The 22457-nt window shown below is 35.9% G+C and overlaps 1 protein-coding gene across 6 annotated transcripts in view; it reads left to right on the forward strand.

Annotated features, from left to right (window-relative positions):
• The window catches only part of GPHN (gephyrin), a 352065-nt gene that overhangs the window by 266511 nt on the left and 63097 nt on the right, over positions 1–22457 (forward strand). For all 6 annotated transcript variants that reach the window (XM_081136828.1, XM_081136829.1, XM_081136831.1 and 3 more), the window contains one exon: positions 11916–12053. In XM_081136828.1, the coding sequence (XP_080992954.1) occupies positions 11916–12053 (138 nt within the window). The remainder of the gene's footprint in view (positions 1–11915; positions 12054–22457) is intronic.

Raw genomic sequence — 22457 nt, forward strand, 5'->3', positions numbered from 1 at the left:
TCTACAAGAAATCTATCTGTATGTCACTCCCATGCTTTAAAACTTTAAAATGTTGTCTTACATGATAAAGTTATGTATGTAAATGGTTCCCCATTGGCTTACATGATAAAGTTCAAACTCTAAAATCTAGCATTTAGGGACCTCCACAGTCTGGTTTTAGTTACTTTTCTAGCCCCAATCCCCTCTAAGAACTAAGTACTCAATCTCTACATTCTTTCCTAAACATATTGCATCCAATCTCACCTTGGGTGCTGTGTCACTTAAATCCTGGCAGGAGTCAGATGACACAGTCAAACAGGATAATAAAGGAGAATTTCATGAAAGATCAAGTCACCAGTGTTCTAGAGTTATGCACCTGAAACCTATATAATTTTGTTAAGCAGTGTCATCCCAATAAATTCAATAAAAAGGAAAAAAAAAAAGAAGTCACACCTGACCATGGGAGATAAATTACTTTTTCCTCCTTTTGGCCTTATAATTTTCATGTAGATTAAACCTCCTGACCTCAGACATAACCTATAAGAATTTACTTGTAGCATTGTACCCAATGTTATCATTTAATCTTAAACTTGGTAGTATGTACATTGAACAAAGGTAATTTTCCGTTTCCCTGACTACTGGACCTTAGCTAAAAGTGGCCATTATCATATTTACTCTCCTTTTCCTTTGCACTGCCATGCTAACACTTTCACCATTTTTTTAAATTTATCTTTATTGTTGAAAGTATTACAGGTGTCCCATTTTTCCCCCCAATTGACCCCCTCCACCTCGCTCGCACTCCCTCCCCAAGCCTTCACTCCGTTATTGACTATGTCATGGGTTAAGCATATATGCATATAACTTCTTTGGTTAATCTCTTTCCATGCTCCACCCCCCTTCCCTCTTCCCTCTGAAATATGATTGTCTGTTGCATGCCTCAGTGTCTCTGGATCTATTTAGTTCGTCAGATTCTTTTGTTCATTAGCTTCCTCTTAAAGAAGACCCTTCAACATTTCCTGTAGTGCTGGCCTGGTGGTGATGAACTCCTTTAGCTTTTCCTTGTCTGAGAAGCTCTTTATCTGCCCTTCAGTTCTAAAAGATAGCTTTGCTGGGTAGAGCAATCTTGGTTGTAGTTCCGTGTTTTTCATCACTTTGAATATTTTTTGCCACTCCCTTGTGGCCTGCAAAGTTTCTGTTGAGAAATCAGCTGACAGTCGGTGGGGTGCTCCCTTGTAGATAACTAACTGCTTTTCTCTTGCTGCTTTTACAATTCTCTCTTTGTCTTTAACCTTTGGCATTTTAATTATGATATGTCTTGCTGTGGGCCTCTTTGGGTTCCTCTTGTTTGGGATCCTCTGTGCTTCCTGGACTTGTAAGTCGATTTCTTTCAGGAGGTAGGGGAAGTTTTCTGTAATTATTTTTTCAAATAGGTTTTCAGTTTCTTGCTCTCTTTCTTCCCCATCTGTAACCCCAATAATATGAATGTTGGGCCTCTTAAAGTTGTCCCAGAGGCTCCTTATACTGTCTTCATATTTCTGCATTCTTTTTTCTTTTTGCTCTTCTGGTTGGGTGTTTTTTGTTTCCTCATGTTCCAAATTGCTGATTGGATTCTCCGCGTCCGCTACTCTGCTGTTGATTCCATGTAAATTATTCTTCATTTCAGTTTGTGTAGCCTTCATTTCAAATTGGTACTTTATTATGTCATTGATTTTCTGAGTTGTTTTCTTAATAATATGCTTGAACACCCTTATAAACAAAATTCTGAACTCTGTATCTGTTAGCTTGCTTGGATCTATTTCATTTAGTTCCTTTTCTAGAGATTTCTTCTGTTCTTTCCTTTGTGATGTTTCTTTGCCTCCAAATTTTGGCTGCTTCTAGGTGTTTGTTTCTATGTATTAGGTAGAGCTGCTGTGTCTCCTGGAATCTGTAGAGTGGCTTTGTGTAGTAGGTGTCCTGTAGGGCCTAGTAGCTCAGCCTCCCCAGTCACCTGAGCTGGGCCTTCTAGGGGCTCCCCTGTGTGGGCTGTGTGCTCTGACCTGTTGTAGTTGAGCCTTGGTTGCTGTTGGCGTCACTGGAAGGAAATGACCCCCAGGCCAATCGGCTGTGAGGACCAGGTGCAACTACAGCCAAAGAGCCTCTGTGCTGGAGACACCCCTAAAGAGCAGGATTTACTTCAGTGGAGCTTTGGTGTTCACCAAGTGCGTCACTTGTGGATGTGGTAGGGTTTTAATCCAGTGTGGTCGAGTCTGACTACCAGGTGCACTGTCTCTGGGGCCTCCTGGGAGGTGCAAAGTCAGCCTCTGTCTGTGCCTCACCCAGAGCCACCCAGCATGAGGTACACAGCAAACCGTAGTTGTCTGCTACTTGTGCTGGGCTTAGCATTGCCCAAGAGAGGCCAAGCTATGAGCCAATGCAGGCTGCCACTAGTGCCAGGCCTGGGGCCACTTATCAAGCCACATGGGGCACACTGCTGCTTGTCTGAGAGATTTTAGGAAAGTCCTAAGCATGAGGTTCTAGAGGCCACTTGCACAGAAAAGTCACTGGAAATGGCCTGGATGAGCTGCAGGTAGGGAGGGGCAGGGCCTCTGGGAATCACTGGGGCGGGGCCAAAGGTGAGAGTCAGGTGCTGGAGACTCAAATATGGCGCCTGACTGCCGACTGTGGGGGGGAGGACTCCCCAAAGGAGCAATGGCTTCTGCCCACTCTTCTGTCTGGGAGAAAGTTGCCCCTCCACCTCTTGCCCCAATTTCAGGCAGGTTAGTTCCTCCCCGAGTGTCCCGAGTTCCTTTCAAGCTGCTGCCCGGCTCAGAGGGAGTGCGTCTGAGTGAGTCCGTGCACAGGCCCTTTAAGAAGAAAGCCTGGGGCTCCTGCAGCCTCTGGGACAGTCCCCACTGGTTTTCACAGCCCAAAGTTGTGGGGACATCTCTTCCCGGCCCTGGAGCCCTGAGCTGGGGGCCCGATGTGGGGCTGGAACCCCTCACTCCTCCAGGAAACCTCCGCCACTGCCCAGATGTCCCTCCTGGGTTAAACCGCGGCATCAGGTGTGGGCCCTCATCTGAGTCTCTGACTCAGCACCAATCTGCCCGCGTCTCTGTCCCTCCTACAGTCTCCGTGCTTCTTCAGTTCCCTGGCTGTAGGGCTTCTGTGCAGCCAGATTTCAGGAGGCTCTGAGTGAGGGTGGTTCTGTATTGTAGTTGTAATTTTGATGTGGTTGCGGGAGGCGGCGGGTGCAGCTGTTACCTGCGCCACCATCTTGTTTCCAGTCCCTCACCACTTTTTAACAAGAAAATGGAGAAAAGAGGAAAAACTTTTGTTTTCACTGTTAACAAATATTTGCAATAGTTTTTTAAAATAGACAATTCTAGTAAAAAGCACATTGAAATTATTGACCAGAATAAGGTTTGAAATTGTATGTAATGTTTCTCTATCCAGCCCATCCTCTTTGTCAGTGTATATATTCTAGACTGATTAAAATCAAGCATTTAGAAACTCATTCAACAGAAATTTTCTGTGTGACCACGGTGTGCACATCATTCTTAGGCTTTGCTGTTACAACACTTTTTTCTTTCTTAAAGAGCTGATAATCCAGTTAAGAAAACAGGCATGTATATAAATAAGTGTAATTACTGTAAAGTAAGTAATTAATGCAATATGCAATGAGAATCCTACGATAGAGTATTTTATGGTGCCTTTGTGCAGGAAAAAAAGAGTTGAATGGTCATGCATTGCTTCACAAAGGAGGGATTACTAAAAATGGTGAGAGCATTTTATTTTGAAATAATTTTAAATTTCAGAAAAGCTGCAAGAGTAAAACAAAGAATTCCTGTATACCTTTCACCCAAATTCCCCCAAATGTTAGCATTTTGCCGCATTTGCTTTCTCATTTCTCTCTGATATTAATATATTTTTTCTGAGCCACTCGTGAATAAATTATTGACATGATAATTCTTTACCCCCTAATTAATTCAAATGTATATTTCTTTCCTAAAAGACTGGAAGAAAAGAAAGAAATATGTATATATTCTTACATAACCACAGTACAATTATCAAAATCAGGAAATGAACCTTGCCATTATACTGTTATGTAATCTTATTCAAATTACATTTTGCCAGCTTTTCTAATAATATTCTTTATTAAAAAAGGAAAGAAACCATTCTCCTGATCTGGGACCTAATCCAGAATCATGCATTACTTTTAGCTCTCATATGTCTTTAGGCTGTTTTATCTGTAACAATTCCTCAGGTTTTCTTTGTCTTTCATAACCTTGCCATTTTGAAGAGTATAGGTAAGTTATTTTGTCAAATGTCTGTCAAATTTAGATTTTTTGATGTTTCCCAATGGTTTGCTTCAGGTTAAGCATTTTTGTCAGTAATACCTCATATGTGATGTTTTGTCCTCAGTGCATCATATCAGGATGCTCATGAGATAATATAGTGCCATTACTGGTGATACTAACTTTGATCACTTGGTTAAGATGGTGTCTGCCAGGTTTCTCCATTGTAAAATTACTATTTTTATTTGTAGTTAAGAGTTTTGTGGGGATATACATTGAGACCATATAAATATTATTTTTCTTGAGGTTTTCACCTAGTTTTAGTATCCATTGATGATTTTTGCCTGAACCAATTATTACGATGATGGTTGCCAAGTGGCAACTTTCTAATTCCAACATTTTTTTCACTTACCAGTTGTCATTCTGTTGTAAGGAAGAATTTTATTTAATCATTTGTTTATATTACTATATGATAATAGATTCTTATTTTTATTTTATTAAATGGATTATGTAATCTATTTATCTCCTAAATCATTTTGATTAAATTGTCCCAGGTTTAGCCAAAGAGAGTCTCTTAAAGTTGACTCCAAGGTCCTTTTGGCATGTTCCCATCATTATTTGAGTACTTCCTCACGAAAAAAAAAGTTGTAAAGAAGGAATAATAACTTCCCAGGAAAACGAAAAGATGAGAGAAAATTTATTCTAGGCAAAAAGAACATAATGTGCTAAGGCAGGAAAATATGAAATACTGTGGTATATTCCAATATCTACGATGAAATCGGTTTTCTGAATGATGGAGTAATGTAATGAGTGAGGAGGCTGAAAAAGAAGCAAGAAAGGGTTTTATGTATTCTAGGGAATTTGAATTTTATCTGTGGGTAATAGTGAACTTATGATATAAATTATAGAGCAAACATTTTGTGACAACAATGCCCTGTTTTATAATATTGATGCACAAAAATCCCAAGAGTACTTTCCTTTAATATTTCTTTTTTTATTGAATTTATTGGGGTGACATTGGTTCACAGAACTATACAGGTTTCAAGTGTCCAACTCAATAAAACATCATCTGCAAACTATATCGTGCAGCCATCACCCCAAGCAGTCTCTTTCTGACCCTTCCCCGCCCTTTGCCCACCTCCCCCTACCCTCCACTTTCCTTTCCCTCTGGCTATCACCACACTGTTATCTGTTTAATCCACATACAACTATAAAAAACAACACACTTCTCTCAGCCATGGTTTCTAGGTTTTATAAGCATGCTATGAGGCTCATTATTTTGAATAAACACATAGAAAACAGAAAACTATTATTGAAAACAATAAAAGAAATTATTTTCAGATATACAAAGTGCCCTGTAGTCCTGAGCCTATTGTTGCCAGTGTATCCTGAGAGCTTTATACCTGGTTTCACTTAATTTGAGAGATTTATATGAAAGACTAATTGCTTTATATATCCGAACCACACATTCTTTGACTTACCAAAGTCCCTAGCTGTTTAACCTAAAAAAAAAAATTACTATCATCTCTGTAAGTCTCCTAGGAAAGCTATTCATTATCTTAGGTGGTTTGCTGTTCAGAAGGATCCAGGAAACAGAAATACAAGGAATGCAAACTGCAAAAACAATTGGAAATAGGGGCAGTAGTATTAATAGGGCAAAACAAGTCTTCCTGAAGATTTTCTCTATATCCAAAGAATGTTGATTTACACTTTAAGTAGTTGGGGAATTCTTCTACTGATTGTTTTAAAGAATAAAGTTTTCTCCTGAGGATTTGAATTCAATCAAGAAGAACCTGCATAAACATCTTATTTCTATTCTATCCTTTTCAATCATCTGGAAACATCTTTTCTTCATTTACTTCTAATTTAAAACATGGAATTTCAAGCCAAGATAAGACATTGTATATTAAGAATTGGCATATTAAAAAGAATGTATTTGAAGTGGGAAAAATAATTTCATTAGTATAAACAGCTCCATTTCAAGATAGCCATGCCATAAGAAAAAAGGTTACTGTTACACAATGAAGATTCTTGCTTACTGTACTTTGTATAAGGAATCCATTTGTACTGTGTCCCTTTGAAGCCCTCTACATCCTAATCATCGCCATTGGTATTTAAACAAGTCTTTGATGATGCAATCCTGAGTGAACCTGTGCTGTTTTAACGCTAACTTCTTTATAGTATTTTTAGTAGTCACTTTATAGTATTTTTAGTAATCATAGCTGCTTCATGGAAGATAGGAAATCTCAGTAACATTTTGAGTACCTGCAAAGATTCTGAACTAATATAATCAACCCCATGCCTACACTTATGCACTAGAAAATATGAGACAAGTTCCATTTTACTTATGGAAACCTAGGCTTATTAGAGAAATCAGTAGATCACTCATCTGTGGCTAATTTAGAATTGCTTTAATCCTACAGACCTAGTTCACAAAACTAAACCATTGTAGAAGAATGCTGTCAATTTAGATGTTATAATAATTCAACACTGTTACCCTTTGCTCAGTTTGGAAAGCTAGTAGTGGGGAAGATGTCTAGACCTCCTTTCCTCATCCCCACCCCCACACCCATATGAAAATCCCATAGTCAAAAGCACTCTATAGCTTATTTTTTCAATCTAGCTATCCCTCCTACAAATTAGCACTAACAGCCATACATCGGCAGCTAATTTTACTATTGTAAGTTACAATAAATATTCCCTTGAACATTATAATCTTCTCAGTAGGGCATATTTTCACATATTGGTTTTGTTTTGCATTGTAGTACGTATGAGTTTAATGGAGCTAATGACCTCACAGATCCACTTTGTGACCATTACTACTCATTTTTAAGGTAGCAATCAGATATATATTTGTGGCCATGAAATAGTTTTTGCTTTGTAGGAAAAACTCTTATCCAAATTTTCTATCAAATTTTGGATATTTTCTCTATCCAGAAAGCAAGCTTCCTTTCATTGTAACCTTATTTTTTTTTTTAATTATTCTTTCCTCCATTTCCTCCTTCTACCTAAGAGGGGCTTATGGACTACTCAGTGGCCTATAACCCATCTAGTCTTCAAGATACAAAAGTGCATACTTTTTTTCCTCAATTTTTTTTTCTTCTGTCAGATTTCCGTGTTAGGCTCAGAATCAAGAAGAGGGTTGGGTTTAAGAGAGAACATTTCTTGATCTTTTTCCCTGCTTGATTGAGGTCTCTAATGACCAAAGATGGAAGTGCTTTTTGGGGTTGTACCTTGCAAAATAAGTCAGAGATAACTACAGTAATCTTAAATTTTCTGAAGCCTTTATTTTGAAGCTTCTTGTAAATCAATAGTGTCAATGTCAGAAAACCATTGAAATTGTGTTTCTTTTAAAAATGGAAACAAGCCAGAAAAGGAATCATCACTATATTCTTACCAGATTTATCTTGGAAATGTATGCCTTCTAAATATGGGCGGCCCTTGGGAAGCCTGCATGAGAGCCCTTGCTGTACATGTGAAAGCTGTGTCCTCGGCCTAGGCCTCCAGCTGCTGGTGTCTCTGTGTGTCTGTCCCCGGAGCAATGTTTGTTCACTTTTGATTTGGAATGAGAGCACTGGGTCACCTAGATCAATGGTTTTCAAACCTATTTTGGCTACAGTTTTTTGTTAAATGGGATCTTTTATGGACAAATAGTCATCTTGCACATTGTGAGGGATAAAAAACAACTAGGTATCCTAATGTTATTTAGTAGTTCCTTAAAAAGAGCAGCTATTGTCTGTTTCATTAATTTTATTCTTGTGTGTAGAAGGTCAGTTACAAATACTGTTTTCTCATATATAAAGGACCAAGTTAACCCTTCTTTACTGGTGAAGTAGCTGACTGTTCTTAGTGTGATTTGGGTGGGTCTTGAGTGGGAAGATGCTCTTGGCACATAGAAAGTGTTCAGTAAATATTTGTTGGGAACACTTACACACACACAACTGCTTATCTGCCACAGAAGTAAAATATTCCTCCTCTGAGACATTTCTTTCAGTTAATTTGTTGTATATCCAGAAGGTCTCTGTGATAATATGCAGGTAGTTTAGCCAGGGACCAATATTAACACATTAGCATCAAAGTTTGCATTATTTATCCAGTGAGCAGTCACTTTGTGGCAGAGAGCCTATGAATATTGGAGGGCTGAGGGAAGCAAAAGGGCAGAGCAGGAAGCGTCACTGTGTCTTTCCCTTCCCGACTTTTGACTTTGTTTGAAAATTTTGTTATTCATACATACAAGTTTTTATTCAGTAGCTACTGTAAGTATAAGGAAAAGCACTGTTCTAAATATGGCAAAGGATACAAATATTAATAAGGATATAGACCCTGCCTTCAAGGAGTTTTCAGTCAACTAACATAGGTCAGCCAGATATTTAAATGCCTGTAACATAAGATGGAGGGTAGTAGGTGCCATAAGAAAAGTATAAACATGGAACAAATTATTTTAAAGACGGGGAGTATTTTTCCAGCTTGACAAATATCTACATTACAATTTACAGTTTAAGAGGGAGAGAGGGGGGAGGGAGAGAGAGAGAAACATTGATATCTATAGTTCGAGAACCTTCAGATGGTTTACTACCCTCCTGCTTTTATTTTTTTGTCTAGTTACATGTCTTTTCTTTCTGCTGAGCTATAATGTTCTTCATGGCAGGGTAGATCTCACTCTGTATCCCAAGTCCCTAACTGTTCCTGGTTTGTAAAATGCATTGGATAAACATTTGTTCATTGGGTATATGTATCACTGATATTCAAACTTGCTTTCTAGTAAGAAAAATTCTATTCTGTTACAATGCCTATTCAACAAATAAACTCTACACAATCAGAAAGTACAGTTTTCTCCTCAGAAGCAATATTTTAAAAGGACAGCTTTTATAAGATTATACACAATTTGCACCATGAAGAAAGCCTATCTTAGAAAAGATCAAATCTGAGATCTGTAAACCTGAATAAAAAGCAGAAGCATCTCTACCATTCTCTCCAATTACACCGGTTGTGGCAATATGTTTTTATGATATTTGAATGACAAGACTAGGACTTCAGTGAAAGTGAGCTATAAATAAATGTATATTTCAGTCGTAAGTGAATGATAAATCATACATAATCTTTTTTAAAATATCCACTAAAACTCGAAGTAGAAAATATTGCTCATATTCACTAAATAAACTTAAGGTCCTTCAAGCTTTGAAAATTTTTTAATTTTATGATTGTCCATGAGGAGGAATATCATAATTACAATCATGTTTATATGTATTTTTCTTTGATTACTTTTAACAATGTCATTCATCTTAGAATGGAAACTCTTTGAGGCAGTCGTGAACATGGGTTGGGGTAAGAGTACTAAATTTAATAAATTGCAGTAACCAGGAACTAACAGACTACTGAGAGATATATACCATCATTATAGAGTGGATTAAAGTGATGGGAGTTTATTTTTCTCATAAACCAAAAGTCTGTAAGCTGGCAGCTGAAGGATTGTCAGCAGCTCAACATTGTCATCAGAGGCTCAGGTTCTTTTTTCTTCTCATGTTTCCATACTTACCGAGTGAGTTTCCATCCTCATGATTGAAAATTGGTACAGCACCTTCAGTATCTAGCCATGTTCCAAGAAAGAAGGTAGAAGGCAAAAGCTTTCTCCTCTTAAATCTTTATATCTTTATCTTTTTATTTGTAATGGGAAGCCTGCCCCAAGGACTTCTTCCTACATTTCTTTGGCCAAGACTATATAAGGACACTCTTAGCGGCCAGGTGGCTGGTGAAGATGGGAGCTGTGGATAGCAGTTGGCATAGCCAAGCAACAGTGTTTGCAGTTACCCCTTTTCTGCTCACCCTTTGAGCTACAAGCCCTTAAGGCTCCAAAGAAAAGGTCAAGTTATTTGTGAATGAGGATATAGTGTTCTAAGAAGTCTCTTTTTGTCATTAAATGATTAATTTATTAATTCAACAAACATTTAATTTTATTGCCTATTATGTGCCTATTAGCGATAACAACACTGAAAAAAAGGGTAAAGTTGCTGCTCTCATGGAGCTTACACTGTACTTAGAAAGCTATAAACAAATAAATATAAATATATATTATATATTCTAGATATGTGGATATCACTATCCATATATATACACGTACACACACGCAACATGTGTGTGTATGTGCATATGTATCCATTAAAAAAAGTAAAGTAGGGCAAGGAGAATAGTGATGGTAGGTAATATTCTATATAGAATGTTTAACAAAGACCCTCTGATGAGGTGATATTTTAACAAAGACCTGAAAGAAATGAGGGAGGGATGGAACCATAATATCTGTGGAAGAAAGGTGCAAGAAAACAGTGAATAGAAAGACCCTGAAAAAAGATGTATTCGGCATGCTCAAGGACAAACAAGGAGTCAGAATGGATAGAGCACAGTGAACAAGGGGGAAAGTGATAGATGAGAACAGGGGGGGCCATAATGTTTGGGGCTTTGTAAGCCAGAGCAAAGCTTTTACTTAGTGAAATGGAAAATCATTGGAGGGTATAAGCACAGATTAGCACAGTCTAATTTACGACTTAAAAGGATTGCTGTAACTACTGTGTGGATGATAAATTGTAGTGGACAAGGAGAGAAGCGACAGGGAGACCAGTTAAGAGGCATTCAGTTTCCCAGGAAATAACTGATCTCCCTATTGTAGTAGTGGAGGTGGTGAGCAATGATCAGATTCTAGAGGTATTTCAAAAGTAGTTTAGATATGGTTCTGAGAAAAAGAGAAAAATCAAGGATGTCTCCAAGGATTTAGACTAATAACTGGGAGCACAGAGTTGCTATTTACTGAGATAGGAATTGCAAGAGAATAAGACATTGGGTAGGATAGGAGGGTGGGGAATTAAGAGTTGGATTTGAACAGGTTAGGTTTGAATTGCCTGTTACATATCCAAGTGCATGTTGGATGATTTATAAGTTTGGAGATATATATTCTTACCACTGGCTATTTTGCATGGCATACAAATCTAGAGTTGCAGTTAGAGGTTGGGATTAGAGATAGAAAATTAGGAGTTTTAGTGAATGGGTGATATTAATTCCATGGGACTAGATGAGGTTATGTATGGAGTAGCTAAACAATAACCTTTTTCTATGACCTTTTTCAGGAGGAAGAAAATTTTCTATGAAATCCTAGATAAGATCAAGTTTGGGTATTGCGTTTTACTAACTGCTAGCTCATTAAATGTTCAAAGTTTAGTATCGTGCTTAAGGACATGGACTCTGAAGCTGGGCTACCTGGGTTTGAATTGTGGCTCTTCTATTACTAGCTCTGTGATTTAGACCAAAACATGTAATCTCTCTAAACCTCTCTATCCTTATCTGTAAATCAGGATAATAATGATGCCTCCCTATAAAATTGTTGTGAAGATTAGTTAAATTAGAACAGTGCCACAACACATAGCAACACTCAAAAAGGATTAGGCAATATCATTTTTAAAGTTCACCAGGTTTTGACACGTGATGTAACATTGCTAACTTGATTTAATGCTTCACCAAAGCAGGCTATATTTTGGAAGCAAGAGAAAATTTCTCACCTTTTAATCATCATCTGCTATATAAGAAATTGAGAGTTGTTGATATTTATGAGTCAATCCTCACTTTTTTAATCAGTGTTTCAGCATCATATTCTTAGTTAATTGTCTTCCTGTTTAGGTCACAGTGCTGTTGATATCACCAAGGTGGCTAGAAGACACCGCATGTCTCCTTTTCCTCTAACATCTATGGACAAAGCCTTCATCACAGTCCTGGAGATGACTCCGGTGCTTGGGACAGAAATCATCAACTATCGAGGTACTATAATATTTGTCCATTGCCTTTTCATTTTTCTCCAAGATTCATAGACCATTAATAAACAGTTTCCCAAAAGAAAAGAGTTACTAATTATCATCACAGTTATTATCATTATTCTTTCTACTTCTTTTTTCTACTCAACTCTAAGATCAGCCTTCATGGTATACAGAGTAAAGCACCCACACAGCTTCCTTTCTCATAAAAATAAAAAAAACTCGATAAAAATCAACTATGTTTTTTCTGTTCATCAAAATACCAACACTAAAAACCAAAGAGAGAGCTATTAGCCCTGAGTGAGGAAAATAGTTAACTCTGAGTCTTCCTGATGTCCTTTCTGTCAGAAATGGAAGATAACTAATGTGTCTTGTAATCATGTTTTCTTTGTGGAAAATATGTTTTAAAATGTAAACTGTAAAAACTGCATCAATTTATCCATGGTTCACTGAGCAGCCGGTCTGGTTGCTTCATCTGTCTTCTCATTGTCTGCCCTTAGTGCAGTAGCACATTAAGACCCACTCGTGGAAGGACAGTGGAAAGGCGGTGTTCCTCAGTGTTTTCAGTCAACCCCCCTTTCTTAAAACGTCAGCACAATAGCTGTATTTAGTGCAATCTGAATAAAATAATAGTTTTTAAATTATTTTTGTTATGCTGATTAAAACAACACAACAGGATTGATTTTACATTAAAAAATACTTTATTCATAGATCATAAAATAGTCTAACTTCAGTGAACCTTAGAGAATATCTATACAAAAACTCTTAATTTTTCTGCAAGGCAATCTAGACTCAGAACAGCAGAAAAGGAATAGGACTGAGGCTCAAGACTTCCATTCTTCTTTATACTGCACAATAGTGCTCTTCTTCCAGTATTAAAATGTAGAAAATAATGATAGATAACAAGGCAAATTATGTTAAAATTAAAAGGCCTAAAACTAGTGAAATTTTAAATGCCAGATACAGCACTTTCTTCACTGACACTACTTTGACAAATACTGTTTTTATAGAGTTCACGCTAATCCTTTATCTCTGACTTGCATTCTTCTAAATATGTGTATCAGTAGGCTTAAACTTGTCTCTTGTTTTTGTATTACTCCTCATTAAAGTATATAAAGATTAGAAGCTCACTAAAGTGGGGAATTAGTTAGGAATTAACTAAGTGATTTCAAAATCAATTTTAATGAAATAGGTTTTTGCTATTATTAAATGTAGAATATTAAGATATTTTTCATATCAATCAACACCAAGATGTACTCAGAAAATATAAATGTAAACTTAAGTTGGAAAATATTTTAAATAATACTTTACCTATTAGAAACATAAATTAACCATCCCTGGCCTCTTGTAATTTCAGGGGAGTTTTCCCTAACATCAGTTTTTAGAAAAATCTCAGTGTGTGCCGAGTCACACTTAAACAGAAATTTTAATCCTTTAAAGGAAAAAAAAAAAAAACAGAATTGAAAGTGACCATTGATATACAGGGTATGCCAAAAGAAATGTATACATACTTTAACAGCGGATAGCTCAATTTTTAAAATGAACTGTATTTTAATAAATACTGCCTTTATAATGTGTATCTATACATTTTTGGGGACACCCTATATTTCCTCTAGAAAGATTAAAAAAGAAAAGCTGTCAAATGGATTCTCTTTTCCCTTCATACGTTTCTTTCCTCTTCATTTGTTCAGCAAATCAGTTGTCACTTATAAGTTAGCAAACTCTTCATGGATGGTTAAATTTCTTGTCACATCAAGTGTTTCTACCCATCATGACGAAAAGTAATAATGAGGTTTGTATTCAGCCTTTGAGTTGGATCAAACTCAATTTTTAATGCAAAAGAGTATTATAATTAAACCTCCTAAGCACTTTAAGTAGGTGTTTTTAAAAAAAACATCATATATAGAAACATACTTCATTTTGTTCAATATTTATTAAACATCTACTAAATATTAGATACTATATGAAGTCCTGGATCGACAAAAATTAATAAAACAACACTTCTGCCCCATGGATCTCATTGTGTAGTGCAGGAGGGAGACAGGTAAACGTGATAATTTGTCTCCTTTATCGGCTCTTTTGCAGGCTTGCCTCCCTTTGTCCATTAAAGAAAATAAACTGCCTTTAGCATTTTTGGTTTTGGTCCTTTTCAGACCTTGACATGTGCTTCAGAGAGCCCCATCATGCCAGTGACTACAGATGCCACCTGTTAAATGATTTCTAACTCTATCACTGCCCAGGCCTTGCCTGAGCTCTAGACTTATATACCAAATGTATGCACACTGCTAGTACATTTAGCATGACCAACACTAAACTTATTTTCTTTACCTCTACAATACTTGCTGTTTGTTTCCTCTTGAATCCATCCCTTGTTTTTTATTCCCAAAGCTGTCATTTCGGTTTAGGTTTTTATTATTAACTTCATGGATCATTTTTTAATAGAATACTGAAAATTATTCTTCTAAAGCAAGTGTCTAGATGTGCACATACGTATAAAGTATTATTTGTTTGCTTGCTTGTTTGTTTTCATCTGTTTTGGTGATAAGTGATTTTTCTATTATCTCTGTTCTATCCTTTTAGCATTTTTACTATTTTCAGCTCCTATCTGTAAGCAAGGCCTTTAAGGAGCAAGTGCTCTACTGATTATAAATACTTTCCTTTGGTTTCTTGTGAGAGGCATACCTGGCATAACAATGGATGATAATATTTATAAGACTACCACTTATGATTCATCTTCTTTGTTTATAAAATGCATTACATGAATAAATTACAACTGCACATTTGGTGTACAGTACTAGCTACTGTAAAGCAGATTAAAATATTCTGGCACCGCCCAGCCAGGTGTGGCTCAGCCTTTGAGCATCGACCTAAGATCCAGGAGCTCGAGGTTTGATTCCCAGTCAGGGCACATGCCCTGGTTGCAGGATCCATCCCCAGTTGGGGGCGTGCAGGAGGCTGCTGATCAATGACAACTCTCTCATCATTGATGTTTCTATCTCTCTCTCTCCCTTCCTCTCTCTGAAATCAATAAAGATATATTTTAAAATAAAATAAAATATTCTGGCACCATTCACTGCAATTCTCAGTCTCTTTTAGTTAACAGTGGAAAAACTATGAGCTTTCAATAGAAAGGATTCTGTTTTCTTAGATACATTATTTTAGATTACTAGCTCTAGGATCAGAGACTTCAGCATCTCTGACCTTGGTTCTTTGTTTTCCACAAAAGACTTAAGTAATTCTAGTCAAGGAACCTTTAAGCTTTGCTGTTGGAACTCATTTGGAAGCAGTAAAATATCTTTTAGAATACTGACCACAGCAGATACATTTCTCCTGTCTCTGACTTATAGTTAGATAACTGCCTGAAGATAGGCAATTATCTTAAGCAGAAATTACTGCCCTCTAGAAGAAATTCAGGAGCTCCTGATTTCAAACAGTAGGAGGTTCTCACCAAAATGGTTCACAGCTCATGCTAGGAATTCATTAACTCCTCATGAGGATTCAAGAGCTGTCAGAGAATGACAAAAAGGGAAGTAAGGTACACTGTACGGAACTTTGCCATCAAACGTACTCTTTACCTTGCTTTACTTTTAACTAGCTGAGCGACCTTGGGCAAGCTACATAACCTTTCTGAGTCTTGTTTCTCTCATACATAAAAATAGAAATAATGTCTACCCAATAAGGTCTTTGTGAAATACTGTTAAAGGAAATAATATATGTAAATCATCTAGTTTGCACTAAGCTTCCATATTTAGAATTTAGTAAATAATGAATTCCTTCCCCTTCTCCATGTGGGGGTTCTGAGATCATAGCCCTGAGATAAGCACCTGTAACTCACAGTGTCAAAGCTAGAATTCCTTGGCTCAGCTCCATTTGTTGATCCACATGAACAGTCTCTGGGTCCCTGTGCATTTTGTTATAGTCAAATTTGCATGTTACCCCCGTAGGTCATTCAGGCATGTGCTCTGTATCTCATTTGAAAATTTAAACAGCAGTTTTCACTGTTTTTGAGCTTATTTCTGGTTGAGCTTTACAAAATTGAATCAGAGAAGTCAGGTAGTTACTCATATATTTCAAGTGAAAGGCTGTATTTTTATTATCCAAATTACTGCCTCCAATGTCTACCTAGTAAGGTCTTCACCTAGGATGATCCCATTTACTTGCAAACCTCCTGGGATATTGGTCTGTGCTGGCATTTGCTGTAGGTTTTTCCATAAGCGTGACTGCTTGAACTCATTCATAATTCCCTTCAGATAGTCTCATCTCTTTAGTCCATAAACTTCATTATACCTCTAAAATATGCACATCTCATTATATCCTTTTATTTATATCATTTTATTTATATCATATCCTTTTATTTATATCATTTTCTTAATACTTCTTCCTGCATTCCTCAAATAGGAACATTTCATTAAATCCCTCTCTATATATTCATGGGGTGTGTGTGTGTGTGTGTGTGTGTGTGTGTGTGAGAGATCACAACCTCTAGGCAGTTGTGCTGCTCTTAATATCCAAGATTGTGATTATATTACCAATCTGTTATCTATATCTGTGCTTTCAGGTGCTTTTGCCCCAATATTGTGATTACCACATATGTGCTGTTATCACAGTGCTCACCAAGCCCCTTATGTGGAGGAGTCATTTTTATAGTTATATAATTGAGTAAAATTAATTCACATAGGAATCAGACATGTAATGTTAGCTAATTATCCCATGTGATAACCAGGTAGACCAATCTTCCTATTTCATACTTCCTTCTATGCACACCATTATATATTTCTATATATGTATTCTCTCCCTTTAAAAATAAAGTATATTATAACTGTATCTCGCTTGAAGTAATTTTGATAGAAAATAATCTATATTTAATTTTAAAAAGTAAGGAGGAAGTAACTTTTCAGTATGATTTCTTTAAGTCAGTTTACACAAGTTTTATTCAATACATCAGATTTAAAAAGTCCAGTTTTCAAATATGATTCTTAGTTTTCCATTCTTTTTGGATACTTTTTTTCACACTTTAAGTATACATTTATTTGGTATAGTTTATTTGGCAATCTTTTTATTCAGTATCTATTTTGAGGTACCATCATCTATATTAACAGTATTAGGTTAGGATTCAGAATATAAGCAATGGAAAAACTGGTTTCATTTAAAATAAAGTGAAAATAGAAAATTTCTACAGAGAAATTGTGTCAAAATACCTTATTCCTGCAATGATCAAAATTTCAAAGAAGGATTTCAGATTTCTAGAAATTCCTATTTCTAATTATATTGGTAGAATTATGAAAGTTTATGTAAATATACAAGATTTTCCAAACTATAGGGAAGAAAAATAGTACAAATGAAAAGAGACAGCCCAGCAGGCATGGCTCAGCAGTTGAGCATTGACCTGTGATCCAGGAGATCGTGGTTCAATTCCCAGTCAGGGCACATGCCCGAGTTGCAGGCTCCATCCCCAGTAGGGGACGTGCAGGAGGCAGCTGATCAATGACTCTCATCAATGATGTTTCTTTCTCTCTCTCTCTCTCTCTCTTCCCCCTTCCTCTCTCTGAAATCAATAAAGAGATATTTTTTAAAAAAAGGAAAATAAAAGAGACAAATATCAGTGGCAGTAAAGGATTTGCCAGTACCACCAGCAAGAGAATTACCAGGAATGAAAACTTGGTAATAGCGCCTTTTTTTTTTTTAAGTTTAAATTGATTAAATTTCCCATTAGAGCATCCAGTGCTACAGTAGTTACCTCTTTGACTATTTTCTTAAGTAAAGACTTTGCGACTCCTGGCAGGCTCTTAGCTCACCCCCTAGCAGGGGCTATGTGCTAGGGAAACCCAAATCTTCCTTTCATTTAATTGTGAGACAAAAAGCATATGATGAAAATCAGAGACACAAGGATTCTGTTATAATCAGCAATAATCTAAGTGTAATGTGTCTGAATGTGTATAAGAATGGAATAGATTTGCAATAATTTTTTAAACTATCTCCATTTTCCAAAAACAGAACTTATTTAATGGGTTAAAAATTTTATTTTCTCTTTCTATAAACTTCTTTTCTGCAGAATCCCAATGTCCTTGGTTAAACTGCTTTAAAAAAAAATCAACTATTAACATCTTGTCTTACCATTTGTAAATAACATAGAATGATTCAGTGATACTATTGAAACCTTGAGACTATGAAAGTAAGTTACCCCAGGATTACTTCAAAATCACTATTATGATTGTTACATTTAATATTTATTTATTCTTGCATCTCATTTAGGAACTTTATTTCATCATCTATCTGTTTTTTCTTTTTATAAAATACTTGTTACATATTACCTTTTTAAAATAGTCATAGCAATATCCTAATATAGGACAATTAATTTTGAAAAAGTTAGGAATTCTTTTTAGGATACCAGGATATGTAGTCTAAAATTATGGAAATTATAGTAAGAAAATATTTCTTCCCTGTGGATCTTATTTTAGTTTTTAGGACAGTGATTGAGAAATTACCAATAAAGAAGAGCTTAAATTGTTCAAACTATAGAAAAAACATTTTGTTTGTTTGTTTCTACCAAATTCTGACCAAGAAATCCACCCCTTGGACCTAAGTGCTACCCATTTATCAGTGACACTGTATTCATGTGATCTTGGTGTGACAAGGTTTCCATCATTAAGTACCACCAGGAGTGAGCATTTACTCTCATTTGAAACATTTTCTGTGACCTGGAAAACATTTTAGGTATTTTTTAAAACTAATATTTTCCCAAAAAGATATAGCTTTCATTTTAATTAAGTTAAATGCTTTTTACAGTTACACACTTATTATTTTTATAGCTTAATATTTTATATATAGAAATGAATATATAACAAGATGTAAGTTACAATAAACAATAAAATTTACATCATAGAACTACAATAAAACCTAAGAACTAATTCATCACCAATTCAATTGCATCTTTTTGTATTGTTAAATCATGACTTAATCATTTCTGATAATCATAACATTTGTATTTATTCAAATTTTATAACCCTACATAAAGCTTATTTTTATTTTATGGTGTAAGAACTGTAATGCTTGCTCTTACTCATTACATTGTCAGGTAATGAGCATCCCTAGATGGAAAAATACAAGTACACAACACATTACCTTTTTGAACAAGCTACATGTTTTAAAAGCCTGGGGATTTTTTTGTACAATTCCATAAACATGACTTCTGGAGTAACTAGAGATTAATTAGTGTCCTTGTTTTCACCAAAAAGATATTTACCCCTAAATCACTTAATCTTTCTCAGTTTACACAATTGTGAAACCTATACTATGTGAGATTTATAATGTATCGATTTTGTACAGTCTTTAAAATTTGCAGTCAAAATGTGGGGAATAAATTATATTGGGATAAGCTTGAGGTCACTCACCATATTAAATGTTCAGTATCTGTTAAATAATCATGAAGCTTTCTATAAGTATGTTATACTTCATGATAACACTATTTTTGTTAATGTTGTAATGACCCAAATCTGTATGTTTCACCTTCCTCTTAATCTTTAGACTTAGCTAATATTGTTCCTACCAATGAACATTTGACCAGTGTAAATAATATGTATCAAGTCTGCCTTCTCAGCTATTTTTGTGAGCACAGTGGATAGATGTTAGGTGAAAAAGACCTTTGAGTAGCCTCTCACATAGATTGGTTTTTAAATGTTGTAGTAACATAAGTACACTTCTAAGGGATTTATAATCAATAGAAAACTGATTTATATCCATGTGGGGGTTTTTATATTAGGGAGTCTTAGATAATATCTTTCTTTTCAACCTTATGTTATCTACCACACTCTTCCTGCATTCCTGAAATATATAACTGATAGTATCTTGTATGAGGAATCAATTTGCTGGACAACTGAACTCAGAGTTTTCCCTTGATTTACTCCAACGCCGCCTTAGAACTAACTACAGGGGAACTTTACAGCTGTGGAATCATTTTGATAAATGACTTTGAGAAATTAACATGCGTTTTCCCTCTTACATCCAAAAGTCACTCAGTTCTGACATCTTAATTTAGACAGCAAGAAGAGTATTATCTGGGCCAAAATAAATGCCCTACCAAACAAATTAAATATTTACTTTTACCTCTTAGAGAATACATTTGGGTTTAATGGTCACAAAGCATACTCAACTTTATAAATAGCTCTCAGTCTTGATTTTCCTTGTATGTGTGTCCATTGTCAGCCATTTGAATTTCTGAAGGCTCTTTCTGAAGATATTTTTGGGGGCAGTCATCTCAGTGTAAAAAAGCTGGCACTCTAGAGAGTAGTCATAATGATATAATTATATCTGTGGGAAGCTGACTTATATATGGGTTTCCTGCTCACAGCATAAAAAGGCTACCACCTCTTGGCCAAGCACTCTGCCACTGTCTTCTTGCAACACAAGTAGGCATACCAAACAAAGCAGAATTAATCGTTGGCCAGTCTCTTCCACTCCTTATCAATCTCGTTAGAGCACTTAATTGTATGTATGGATCAGGGTCCCCAGTGATGCGTAGCCCTGCCTTTAACTTTTCTGACCCCCACAATCTAAAAATATGCATATTTGTTATCATCTTTATCTTCATCAAGTTGAAGACATTCTTTATTATACAGAATTTAGAAATGCAGTGTGAGGGTGAAAGCAGAATGCAGTGGACATCTCCTCAGACTCTGGAAGCAGCACCATAGCTTCTTGGCACACAGCCTAACAAAGGCCCACTTCGGACTTTGAAGAGCTGCTGCAAACTCTCACCACCAACTATTCCTGAGAAAGCACACTAGTTATATTAATTATATAATAGGGAAACAATCTTTTGCTGCTTATAAATAGGGCTCTCGTTGGAATGGAGCATCTGAGAAAAAGGAATTTTGCTCATGTTTTCCTGAAACTGTATATTTTAATAAAACTTTTGGCTCTTACAGCTTCAGCTGCTCACTGTTGTTTCTCTACTAAATGTGAAACCTAAAACAGTCATAACATCTTGTTGTGATGTTACTGCTGCCTGGTTCCCGTTCAAGTTTTAAGAAGGCTGAGGCTCCCTTTTTCAAATCACATGCCCAAAGTTTATTCAACGCTAATACTTGGGCTCCACCTATGGGCAAAGAAAAGGAATGTTTTAACATCTATGTATCTATAGGTATGCAAGAGAGACTGTCCCGTTTGATAAAGTAATTTTCAGCACTACTACATACTCTTAAGTTCCCAAGCAGATCACCTGGTCAGACATTGAATGAATTCTAATATTGACTACTTGGAAGAGCTATCCATTCTTTAGTCCTAAACTCTACTGAGAGATATGGATATACAGTAGGTGCTTGTGTATCTGACATTTATTACTTCAGTACTCTTGTATCCACTGCAGGTGGAAGTTTTTACCATTTTCCAATCAATTGCATATTTCTCTACAAATCCTATCCCTTGCCTTAGGCTTTTAAACCAAAACTTGAGGTAATGTGTGTTTTTCTCTTTGAAGGATTGAAATTCTGCTGGTAAGTTAACTTCATACCAACTCTAAAAGCAGAACTAATCCAGTTCTAAAAGCAGAACTAATCCAGTAAGGATCTAATTTATCTTAAAGACAGCAACCCAATATTTTGCATAAGTCCAAAATAAAAAACTCACCAATTATATAGATATATTAATAAATTTTATTAATAACCTAACTATAAAGCATTTCTTTCTTTCTAGGTGAAATGTTTTCTTTTTCTTTCCATGATATTTGAAGAAGGCCTATAAAGACCGGATGGTATATCTGTGCTACAAATGTAATTTTTTCTTGACTTGTCTAAATACTGTTATATTTTGAAATGAGGGGAATATTCTTTTTTTTAATCTCTTATCCTTGCCCTTAAAAAAAATAACAGCTTTATGGAGATACAATTCATATACTGTACAATTCACCCACTTAAAGTATACAATTCAGTGTTTTAGTATATTCACAGATTTGTACAACCATCGCCATAGTCAATTTTAGAACATTTTCATCACCTCAGAAAGCACTCCCCTCCCCTTTAGCTACCATCCTCCTCCCCCCCCCACCCCCTATTTAACGCTAAGTAACCAATGGCCTACTTTCAGTCTCTACAGATTTTCCTGTTCTGGACATTTCATATAATAGAATCACATGTGATCTTTCGTCACTGGCTTTTTCTACCTAGTCCTTTTCTTATAGTCACTAGTTTTTTTAGGTTAATAAAGCCAAAATAAAGGTTCATTCATGTTGTAGCATGCATCGGTACCTCATTCTTTTTTTGTTGTAGTAAAAAACACATAACATAAAATTTATCATCTTAACTATTTTTATTTGTCCAGTTCAAGTGGCATTAAGTACATTAACATCGTTCTACCACCACTACCCATCACCAAAACTTTTTTATCTCCCCAAATTGAAACTCCATACTCATTAAAT

The sequence above is a fragment of the Miniopterus schreibersii genome (genome assembly GCF_964146895.1).
Source record: "Miniopterus schreibersii genome assembly, chromosome: 1".
Lineage (NCBI taxonomy): Eukaryota > Metazoa > Chordata > Mammalia > Chiroptera > Miniopteridae > Miniopterus > Miniopterus schreibersii.